The 12,774-nt window shown below is 33.1% G+C and overlaps 1 protein-coding gene across 1 annotated transcript; it reads right to left on the bottom strand.

Moving 5' to 3' along the window:
• Window positions 1-3,758: 3,758 nt before the first annotated feature.
• Window positions 3,759-11,418, bottom strand: LOC138702077 (ejaculatory bulb-specific protein 3-like). The gene is made up of 3 exons (XM_069829618.1): window positions 11,087-11,418; window positions 5,804-5,997; window positions 3,759-4,190 (listed from the first exon to the last, which is right to left on the bottom strand). The coding sequence occupies exons 1-2, from the start codon at window positions 11,337-11,339 to the stop codon at window positions 5,813-5,815; spliced, it is 438 nt and encodes a 145-aa protein (XP_069685719.1). The 5' UTR covers window positions 11,340-11,418; the 3' UTR covers window positions 3,759-4,190; window positions 5,804-5,812.
• Between the last annotated feature and the right edge of the window lie 1,356 nt (window positions 11,419-12,774).

The raw sequence follows: 12,774 nt of genomic DNA, 5'->3' as shown, positions 1-12,774 counted from the left end.
TGTAGAAAATTACTAAATTGTAAAACTATAAAAATTTGTAAAAATTGTAACTGTAATATTGTAAAATGTTGACTTGTTCCACATCTTAAAGCTTCATTGATCATGTAAGATCTATGGAATAAAATGAATGAATGAATGAATGAATGAATCCCAGATTATTATGATGTATCTAGCATAATTATGCCAAGGTTGGCAACGCTACCTTTTCACGCACTCTCCTGCAGTTGCGCAGAACTAATGCGCAAGCGCATAAAGCTATCGTGTACACAAGAAAAGGATAAACATGAGGGTGAAAATGTAATATCATTTTCAACGTACATAAAATCCAATATACAAATTTGTTACTAATAATCGATATACACTTACGTTAAATGTACTTACACATAATGAGTTTGACTCGTAGCAGAATCATTTCCAACATGATCTATGTTAGTTGGAAACTTCCATTAGAATATCGAAGCCAGAACAGCTGTATCTTTTTTTACCCCATAGCCGTCAGCTGACCTACGTGGACATGACTCGTAAGATAGAAATGTTCTCGAGAGTGTTTATTAAACTATGAAAAAACTTAATATCCGAAATTGACATGCTGCGATAATAGGAAACTAAATAATAATTCCTATGTATACAATGGGCTGTTATGTTTTATTAAATGAATACTAATTAATGATAGCAGCACTAATGAAACAGTAGAGCCGTGTTTATGCAAATAAAGACACTGTTCTACACTATTAACTGTCCATACGCGTATTTCACACATTAATTAATTGAAATACAAAGTACCGGTAACACAATTTGCACACGAACACGGCCAAACAGCCATCTTGACCAAAACCAACACGATTTAAGAAATGGCGCAACAACTTTTCGAATTAAAGGCCGCCTATTGGTAAGACCACGCACTAATATTAACTTCACCTACGTAGTATTTAGAAAATATACAAGACGTCATAAACAACAAATACCCATATAAGTATAACATGTCATGTAATAGAAAATAAAGACATTGATAACGTTTATTACGTATATAAAGGCCATATTAACAAAATTCTAGAATTCATGTAATGATTTAAGTCGTTGCCCGAACGCGATAGCATGGAATGGAATTTTCGGGAGGGAGCACTACGACCCAGTACTGCGACCTTTTACGATCTATTGCGCTAACCCTCAAGCTAGACGCATTACAAAACCGACACCGGCTGACTATACAAAGGTTCGCTGCGTACCCAGGTTTCGAGCAAGTCACCCCACTCGTCCCTAGGCCAGCCCCCTCCGTGCATCGCCAGCCGGCATTCGGGGAATGCTATGGAATGATGACGAAATGGAGAAATGTTGACGTATAGATGCCTAATACGGGGAAATGGGAAAACTCCGAGAAAAACCCAACTGTGACCTTGTCCGCCATAAGTGTCACTATGGATTTTTCAAGCCGGGCATGAACGGGACTCGAACTCGGATGTCGGCGTGACAGGCTCAAGGTCTGACCACTCAGCTACCACAGGGGAAACGTGATAAAATGCATGCAACTCACGAGGACAAAACTTTGGTTTCGTTGACAATAAGGTTACTATAACAATTCCGGTACCAGTAACACAAAAATTCAGGACATTTTGACGTGACAAGTCTACATATTACGTCTTTTCATTCCTTCCATTGCATATACTGCATAGAATCAGAATCTGTCATTGGTTCTCTCATAAACCCATTTATAGTATTGGAAACTGACGTTCATGTAATATGCCGTTTCAAAAAATAAAGTGAATAGAAACTTTGTTTTTGCTCTCCTGAAAAGTTGCCTTTTGGTTCATAACCCACTTATTGTACTGAGATCTTAAATTTATTGTATACATAATGTATGTCCATGTTGTAAGGGAGGGAATCAACTTAACTTACATATGGCTTTTAAGGAACCCGAAGGTTCATTGCCACCCTCACATAAGCCCGCCATCGGTCCCTATCCTGTGCAAGATTAATCCAGTCTCTATCATCATGTCCCACTTCCCTCAAATCCATTTTAATATTATCCTCCCATCTACGTCTCGGCCTCCCTAAAGGTCTTTTTCCCTCCGGTCTCCCAACTAACACTCTATATGCATTTCTGGATTCGCCCATACGTGCTACGTGCCCTGCCCATCTCAAACGTCTGGATTTAATGTTCCTAATTATGTCAGGTGAAGAATACAATGCGTGCAGTTCTGCGTTGTGTAACTTTCTCCATTCTCCTGTAACTTCATCCCTCTTAGCCCCAAATATTTTCCTAAGAACCTTATTCTCAAACACCCTTAACCTATGTTCCTCTCTCAGAATGAGAGTCCAAGTTTCACAATCATACAGAAGAACCGGTAAAATAACTGTTTTATAAATTCTAACTTTCAGATTTTTGGACAGCAGACTGGATGATAAGAGCTTCTCAACCGAATAATAAGAGGCATTTTCCATATTTATTCTGCGTTTAATTTCCTCCCGAGTGTTATTTATATTTGTTACTGGGAATATTTTTTTTTTAAATCGAGGTATAACAGAGGAAAATCTTGGGCTAGCATACCGCCTCTGATTTTTTCCCACTTCCCTTACTGGGTACTAATGTTTTTGAAATAGTAAACTACGCACTTGCACAAGAAAAAGAAGTCAGCTGTACAGGAGCTACACAACTATAACCCGTCTAATCCATACACCCCTTTTTTCTATCAGTATCAAATGGACTTGCCCGGTTTACTGCGCAGAATGTTATGACCGGCCAAGCTATCTATATACAACCGTACTAATAATTAATGAACATGTTTGGGAACATCATATTAATAGCACAAAAAATAACATTAAATTGGATTTATTTTGTAAAGTCAAACATTGTTCACATTAAATTAATGTTTTGTATACCAGCCATTACGGAAACTAGCTCAGTGTAGAAACTATTTTTTTCCTTAAGGGGAGAGGATGTTATTTTTGATGAAAAATGACTAAATTAAAAAAAAAATCCTTAAAATACTCTGTGATATGTGTGGATCGCCATTTTTAAACTTCCTGCGTTATGGATTTTTAAATCACTCGCCCACTTTTATTGTTGTTTCCGGTAAATTACATTTTCAAAAAATTTGTTTTTCTTTAAAATATCCTTTGATATGTGTGGAATGCATTGCATAACATTTTGTGGGTATTTGTGCCCTTATCGAATGTTGAGACGTCATTTTTAAACTTCCTGCGTTATGGATTTTTAAATCACACGCCCGCTTTTATCGGTTTCCAGTAACTTCATTTTTTTTGCCACATTGCCAGACAAAATGGATATAATTTCTGAACTATTAAAGATACATGCATGAAATTTAGAACACACATTCTTTAGACTATTAAGAAACTTTTCTCTGTAACAGAATTTTGTTAATCGATTTCATTTTAAAAATACGTCCGTTTGTTTGCAAGAAAAGAAATCAGAAAATTGTTACTAAATTTTAATTGTTTATTTTACAAACGTAGGGACTAATATCATAATTCTGTTACAGACAGTCTGTAGAACATACTTTTGCAAATACATTGCAAAAACTGTTTGAATCTATCTTTAAAAACGGTTTAGATATATCGGTTTTAGTACAATCCTGCATAGGGTATATTTTTTTTTCAGTTTGGGCCCCCAAATAATTTTTTTTTTTTTTTTCAAAATATGTTTATTTTGTTGAGTTGCCACAGTTATGAGCTCTCTACATACAAAAAATTAATAATTTACACCAAATAGGAAAAAATTTAAAAAAAATACCATCCTCTCCCCTTAATAGTTCATGGACTCTTCAAGAAATAGGGTTTAAGTGACCTGTAAAATCAATTTTAATGCTACAATATAAATTTCACCTCTGATTGAGATTCTGGCTGATTATGTAGGCCTACTATACCTATTAGCAGGCATTATATCTCACTTGAAAATATGTGTCAGAGAAAGAACAATAATTATTTGTATACATGTTAAGTTTGTTTAGTGTAATATGTCCCCTTATTCTCTGCATACGATCCATAGAATATCTTAAAGTTCTATCATCTGATATCTTTTGTCCCGAACTTTTCTTCCGTTCACCATTCCTTTCAGCACGTCCTTCTGTAAGCAGTTTCTTCTACGCCAGTGACCCAGCCAATTTATTTTTCTCTTCCTGATCAGTTTCAGCATTATTCTTTCTTCATTCACTCTTTCCAATACAGCTTCGTTTCTGTGGACCGAAAATTAACTTTAACTGAAAGTAGCTTGTGAAAACCAAATCTAACCTAAAGAAAAATCCACGGATCACAAAATCACGCAAACGAACTAAAAGTTGCCTGAGAATCAAAAGCTAAATTAAAGCAAAAGTCGGTGATCCAGATGTCACGTAAATTAACTAAAAATAACCTGAAAAACAAACCTAACCTAAAGAATCGGTGGACCCAAATATCACACAAGGCATCTAAAAGAAATCTGAGAAAACCAGATCTAATCAAAAGCAAGAAATGGGTAACCTAAAAATCACGGTAACTAAAAGTAACTTGAGAAAACGAATCTAAGCTAAATAAAAAATAAGTGGGCGTAAAAATCGCGTAAAAAATAGTATGAGAAAGCCAACCTAATTTAAAACAAAAATTAGTGTGACCCGAAAATCATATAATGTAGGTTAAAATTGTTAAAAAAAACAAACATAATCTAAATAACATGTAAATGTGTACAATAGAGGGGGAAAGGAACTGGCCACCCTACCTCTTATCTCCTCGCTTAGTTACATCATGAATGATGCCTTATTGGTGATACGAGGTTCAGACCTGTCTTCCAGTAGTTGACTAAACAACAAAACAATAATCTAAAGAAAAAATTCGTGGATCAAAAATTACGTAAACTACAGTACCGGTAATTAAAAATAGCCTGAAAAACCAAACGTGACCTAAATAAAAATCAGTAGACCCAAAAATCACAAAAACAGATTGAAAAATATGAAAACATTTTAATTTTACCAGGATTTGGTATAATTTCACACATTATCTGTCATGAAAGAGGAAAAAATAAAGATTCAAGATACTAATATTTTTAGTTCATTATGATTATCCAAATCCCATACTGAGGCTCCAGTTTCGGGTTCAATAATTTCGAGAAAACCGTACCTAATCTTAAGCAAGAATCGATGGATCCAAAAAATCTAGTAAACAAACTAAAAGTAGGTTGTGAAAACCAAAACCAAATCTAATAATAAATGATAAATAAGTAAACACAAATAGCATATGAAAGAAATTCAATTTTGTTAATATTACTGCATCTTCTTTCTTTCTTTCTTTTTTTTTTTTTTTTTTTTTTTTTTTGTAATGATTGTATTATTTTATTTCTATTTCTATTGTTGTAATTATATTCTGTATTTTGTATATTTAAATAATAATAATAATAATAATAATAATAATAATAATAATAATAATAATAATAATAATAAAATTCTATGGAAGCCTAACCTAACTTAATAATCTTTTTCGGACAGAAAATAAATCTCTTCAAGTCTTCTTAATGTTATCGACAGATGCAGGATGGGGAAGAAAATAGACTACACAAAATTATTTTTGTTCCACTGTAACATTTATTGAAGTCGTTTAAAATTATTACTATTAACAAATCTGTATAATATACGTTGCAATAATTTCTATATTTTGTATTAATAGATGGAAGAAAGTACAACATATCGATTATTCGATTGTCAATTTTTAAATAAAGTTTTATTATTATTATTATTATTATTATTATTACTATTACTATTACTATTATTATTATTATTATTATTATTATTATTATTATTATTATTATTATTATTATTACACTATAAATTCAATCCTCTTGTAGGAACTTGTAGAAGGCTTCACTATATTCTCCCGTCGGATTGTATTTCTCTACGATGGCGGTCCAGTCTTCTGGCCTGTATGCCATGATGTAAATAGATGCTTTCCGAATGAATTTCTTTTGTGCCTCGTTACATTCGGTACAAGCTGTCTTCAGTGCGATGGGAATATTCTCTGTAATGTAAAGAAATTCATCATTGTATATTAAAAGAGCACAGGTTCATAACTTCAATATCATTGATGTCCAATAGTTTTTAATGTAACTGTAGGTGTATTAATTTCATCTATTAAGTAGTACAATAAAGTATAATATTCAAAATAATTACAACAAATAAACAAAATTTCTATAATAATTATAACGAAAAAATTATTCTCTTGCTATAATTATTAATACACAAATGTATAATCTCAAAAGAATTAAACCAAAAGAAATTAAGTCAAGTAACAAGTAGATGTTTACGATTAGAAGAAAAATCTCAAATTCCACAAAAAAATATATATAACAGAAAAAAAGATAATTTTCATTAGTTTCAATAATTTAATAAAAATATTGGTCTTGTAAACCAAAAATAAGGAACACCTTTTAAAACTTCAGAAAAAAGATTATATCTTTTCATTAAATTCCAAAACTATACTCGGGACAGAAAAACCCGATACGTTAAACAGATTGTAATCTTAGGGCCTTATTCATGAAAGTCACTTCAACTTCACTTTCACTTACTTCCGACCGACTTTAGTAGATATAAAACGCAGAATTTATTTTCAGAGCCACTACTTAACTTACACTTTAGTCATAACTTAGCCAAAAGTTAGTAAGATTCAAGATACGTGAAGACCAACCTTATACCACAATCTAGTATATACAGTCACGAAGCTTGAGTTGTGAGGGTGCTAGAATAGTACATTATGCAAAGAGCTTATAATGGTAGTAATTAAGACGCGAGTATGTTTGTTTATGAAACGAGCGCAAGCGAGTTTCATAATTTTCATACGAGAGTCTTAATTACCATTATAGGCAAGTTTCATACCACTTTTTATGCTAACTTGAAATTATTCATAAGTATTCATGTTATGGTTATCGAAGTGAGGAGCGGAACTGACCTTCTAAATTGTGAGATGTACGCAGACGCGAAAGTATTGATTTCTTCCGAGGAACGAATGTCATTGACCTTGATATAATCTAGAGAATAACATGAACATTAATCTTAGAATTGAAAAACGAGATGACACATTGAATTTATTTCAATATTATTTACAATTAACGCTAATTATTATAGTAACAAAACATAACCTTCTGCGACAGTATTGGATTTCCAGCCTCCGTGACGTTTTGCTAGTTGTCTTTCGATTACATATCCGAAAATAATCGATACTTGCGCTTTTATAATGCTACAATGGTGATTTCTCATTGGCTGAACAACTGAACTATAATGAATAGGTGTACTTTAATGAGGTGCATTAAAGGGCTACTACCAGGTGTATAATTACTACATTTCGGCATGGTCGAGCATAAACAATAGAATGTGCCGATACTATTTTGCATTGTCTGTAATGAGGCGATATTAGCGATCCTAGTGGTTAGCAACTATCTATGGATGCATATTTACTACGTAGAATATTGAACTTCGTGACTGTATATACTAGACTGTACTTATACGTCATTAAGAGCTATGAATTTGCCTAATTAACAATTAATACCTAATACAATTGTTTACTACGATAAAGGACTGAAATGGATTTAGAAAATGTCAATTTCCAAGAATTCATAGATTATGCATTTTGTTTCAGATTATTTGCTTATTTCTTCTAAAGTTATATCTATGTAATCATAACCTCAATCTTATCTCCACTTTTATCAGTTTATTCCGAAGTTACGTACCTAAAAATTGTATTTAAAATTTATCATTGCTATTATTATTATTATTATTATTATTATTATTATTATTATTATTATTATTATTATTATTATTATTATTACTATTTCAATCTCAAAATCAATTAAGAAGGATGATTAATTTTTTTAATTGGTTAACTTTAAATATTAATATAACCTAAGAGAGTTTGAAAAAATCTACAATAGATTATGCTTTTTATCTTAGAATAAAAGTTACTTATAGTCTCATATTAATATATTTTATTCTTATACGATTGTGCTGTATTTTAATTGTCTCGTAATAATCTCTTTCTATTATCTAATATTATTTGAAATATATTAACATTCTATGTATTTTAGTTTAATTCTGCTACACAGTTTATTTCAGTGTTTAATTAATAGTTCATAGTATTTTGTTGTTTAATTTGTAAATAACTTTTGTATACATGTAACTCTCATCTCAATCAAATTGTTGGATTCTTTGCAAGTTCATGCATATGTATATACACTTTTTGCTGGTTGAGTGGAAGAGAAGGCCTTACGGCCTTAACTCTGCCAGCTAAAATAAATCATTATTATTATTATTATTATTATTATTATTATTATTATTATTAAGATTAAAATTCAATTTTCGTGCACCTGTAGGCCTATTTAATATTATCATTATTACCGGTAGTACTTATACTTTGTAGGCCTACTCTAAATTCCGTGTCATTTCTTCTTCTTTGCTGAATTCTAAACGACACCTAATTTCTAGAGATATACCTACCTAGTTTTCGCAATCTACGGATTCGTGAAATACGGTTGTTCAGCTTATAAAAGCAAAAAAAAAAAAAATTGTTTCAAACCCATTTGGATCAAAATGCCGTAAGTTTATACTCGAGAAATAACGGGAAATTTTTTGTATAGCCTACGCAAGAACTTATTCGAATTTAATGTTTCTCAAAAGAATTTATTTTATTTCGTTACGAAATTTTAATTTAAAGTTCCTAAAAATATACAGTATTTATTAGAAGTCGCATAAATATGTACGCGAATTAATATAATAAGCTTTGGTTAAGCGGATTTCCCCGCCCACTGTACTGTTAGCAGTCATGGGAGTTTTTTTTAATTCGGTTATTTTAAGCGCTGTATCAACATCTAGGTTATTTAGGTCTGAATGAAATGAAGGTGATAATGCCGGTGAAATGAGTCCGGGGTCCAGCACCGAAAGTTACCCAGCATTTGCTCGTATTGGGTTGAGGAAAACCCCGGAAAAAATCTCAACCAGGTAACTTGTCCCGACCGGGATTCGAACCCGGGCCACCTGGTTTTGCAGCCAGACGCGCTGACTGTTACTCCACAGGTGTGGACGGCATGGCAGTGTTTAGAGATAAATAAAGCAGTAAAATATTATTATTATTATTATTATTATTATTATTATTATTATTATTATTATTATTATTATTATTATTATTATTATTATTATTATTATTATTATTAGATCATGGCAATGTAAATTGCGCTTATATTATTTGCAAAATTTTTCCACACAAACCGGTAATATTTTCTGTAATTTTTAACTCTTTCCTGAAATTTAATTGTATTGTTTGTTGTAATTTAAACATTGCAATGCATGTTTTAAAATTTAAAATCTAATGTTTTATTTAACGACGCTCGCAACTGCAGAGCTTATATCAGCGTCGCCGGATGTGCCGGAATTTTGTCCCGCTGGAGTTCTTTTATATGCCAGTAAATCTACTGACATGAGCCTGTCGCATTTAAGCACTTGGGCATAGAAGGTCAGAGCTATACCAACTCGCCAACCAGGTCGACGCAATGCATGTTCTCCACTTGTTATTTTCACAGTTGTATTGTTAATTTGTATCATTGTTGTTCATTTTACTATTGTGTTAATTTATTGTATCATGTACTGGACTTTTATTGCCCAATGGCTGTTGTCCAGCACATTATATATATATATATATATATATATATATATATATATAAGAAAGAAAGAAATAAATTATTATTATTATTATTATTATTATTATTATTATTATTATTATTATTATTATTATTATTATTATTATTATTATTGGAGGATTGGCTGTTATTCATAGCTTATTTCATTTCGTTCTTTTGACACACATTTTTCAGAAAAATTGATATTTTTTATCATAATTCCAGTGCGCTAATTCCTATATAGGCCCTACAAGTTACACGCAAACATAGGGATTTGCTGAAATCGCCTGTCTCTTTTTTATATTTTATTAATACTTACTTACTTACTTACTTACTTACTTACTTACTTACTTACTTACTTACTTACTTACTGGCTTTTAAGGAACCCGGAGGTTCATTGCCGTCCACACATAAGCCCGCCATTGGTCCCTATCCTGAGCAAGATTAATCCAGTCTCTACCATCATATCCCACCTCCCTCAAATCCATTTTAATATTATCTTCCCACTTACGTCTCGGCCTCCCCAAAGGTCTTTTTTCCTCCGGCCTCCCAACTAACATTCTATATGCATTTCTGGATTCGCCCATACGTGCTACATGTCCTGCCCATCTCAAACATCTGGATTTTATGTTCCTAATTATGTCAGGTGAAGAATAAAATGCGTGCAGTTCTGCGTTGTGTAACTTTCTCCATTCTCCTGTAACTTCATCCCTCTCAGCCCCAAATATTTTCCTAAGAACCTTACTCTCAAACACCCTTAATCTCTGTTCCTCTCTCAAAGTGAGAGTTCAAGTTTCACAACCATATAGAACAACCGGTAATATAACTGTTTTATAAATCCTAACTTTCAGTTTTTTTGACAGCAGACTAGATGACAAAAGCTTGTCAATCGAATAATAACAGGCATTTCCCATATTTATTCTCCTTTCATTTTACTATTGTGTTAATTTATTGTATCACTATACTGGACTTTTATTGCCCAATGGCTGTTGTTCAGCACATAAATAAATAAATAAATAAATAAATAAATAAATAAATAAATTATTATTATTATTATTATTATTATTATTATTATTATTATTATTATTATTATTATTATTATTATTGGAGGATTAGCAGTTATTCATAGCTTATTTTACTTTATTCTTTTGACACACATTTTTCAGAAAAATGTATTTTTTATCATAATTCCAATGCCCCAATTCCTACATAGGCCCTACAAGTTACACGGAAACATAGGGATTTCCTGAAATCGCCTGTCACTTTTTTATATTTTATTAATACAGATTGGAATTCAAATAATAGGTAATATTTTTACTAAGCAAAAGTTACGATACAGGAAAGCACAAAATATGTTTTAATAAAGCAACATAATATCATGTAAAGAATTTTATTTATATTACCACATGCCATGGAATGCATGTAAAATCATATTGTTGTACTCACCCTTGAGATCACGGCCTGCTGGACTACAGTGCCCCTTTTCCAAGACACATTGCACATAGCTGTTGAGGGTTCGAGGATTGGACAAGATGGCATCCAGATCCAGAAACTCGTACTTGTTTGTGTGATTCTGCGAATCCGCGTTAAGTGAGAACTGGAGGAAAAGCCAAGCCGTTGCTATAATGGCCGAGGTCATCGTGAGTATTAGAATACAATGCGTGGCATCCTTCCACTTATTTATATGCCCCTCGGGCATCCCAACGCCACGGAAGCGGAGAGAATGTGCGAATAGTTCCTACTTCATCACAAAACAGAGCTCAAGAGTAACTGGGCCTTGTGTATAATTACTTCAAACATTATTCAAGGATGCAACACAGATTTCTCGCTTTCTTTGCCACTGCTAATATCAAAGTTAATATTTATTTGTTAGAAGTAAGTTTCTAAAGATCCCGCGCCGTCGCGTCGTGGTCTAAGGCAGCCTAGGAATCGTGTTATTGAGAACGCGCTGGTTCGAGTCCCACCCAGCATCGTGATGCACTTGAGAAGCTACGATAGGCAGCGAAATCCAGTTACGAAAGATAGCTATAACGGCTTGGGGAATCGTCGTGCTAACCACGCGATACCTACATTCTTTTGGATGATCGTCCACCTCTGCTTCGGCATGTGGACGTGAGGCCAGCGGTCGGCCTGGACCCTTAAAAGGGCCGTAGCGTTACAGATTACTATTACTTACTTACTGGCTTTTAAGGAACCCGGAGGTTCATTGCCGCCCTCACATAAGCCCGCCATTGGTCCCCATCCTGAGCAAGATTAATCCAGTCTCTATCATCATATCCCACTCCCTCAAATCCATTTTAATATTATCTTCCCATCTACGTCTCAGTCTTTCTCCCTCCGGCCTCCCAACTAACACTCTATATGCATTTCTAGATTCGCCCATACGTGCTACATGCCCTGCCCATCTCAAACGTCTGGATTTAATGTTCCTAATTATGTCAGATGAATAATACAATGCGTGTAGTTCTGTTTTGTGTAACTTTCTCCACTCTCCTGTAACTTCATCCCTCTTAGCCTCAAATATTTTCCTAAGCGCCTTATTCTTAAACACCCTTAACCTATGTTCCTCTCTCAAAGTAGAGACCAAGTTTCACAACCATATAGAAGAACCGAATTCAGATTTTTTGACAGCAGACTGGGTAATAACAGGCATTTCCCATATTTATTCGGTGTTTAACTTCCTCCCGAGTATCATTTATATTTGTTACTGTTGCTCCCAGGTATTTGAATTTTTCCACCTCTTCAAAGGATAAATTTCCAATTTTTATATTTCCATTTCGTACAATATTCTCGTCATGAGACATAATCATATACTTACAGATTATTATTATTATTATTATTATTATTATTATTATTATTTTGTCATCCAGTCTGCTGTCAAAAAATCTGAAAGTTAGAACTTATAAGACAGATTTATTACCGGTTGTTCTGTATGGTTGTGAAACTTGGACTCTCACTTTGAGAGAGGAACAGAAGTCAAGGGTTTTTGAGAATAAGGTGCTTAGAAAAATATTTGGTGCTAAGAGGGATGAAGTTACAGGAGAATGGAGAAAGTTATAGTGAGGGTCACATAAGAACAGTTCCTAAACAGCAAATATTGTCGTCTTGTCAGTGTTGCCAACTGTTACCAGATA

This window comes from Periplaneta americana, chromosome 6 (genome assembly GCF_040183065.1).
Source record: "Periplaneta americana isolate PAMFEO1 chromosome 6, P.americana_PAMFEO1_priV1, whole genome shotgun sequence".
NCBI lineage: Eukaryota > Metazoa > Arthropoda > Insecta > Blattodea > Blattidae > Periplaneta > Periplaneta americana.
The sequence above is the reverse complement of the archived record's forward strand: the minus strand, read 5'-3'. Positions and strand labels throughout refer to the sequence as shown.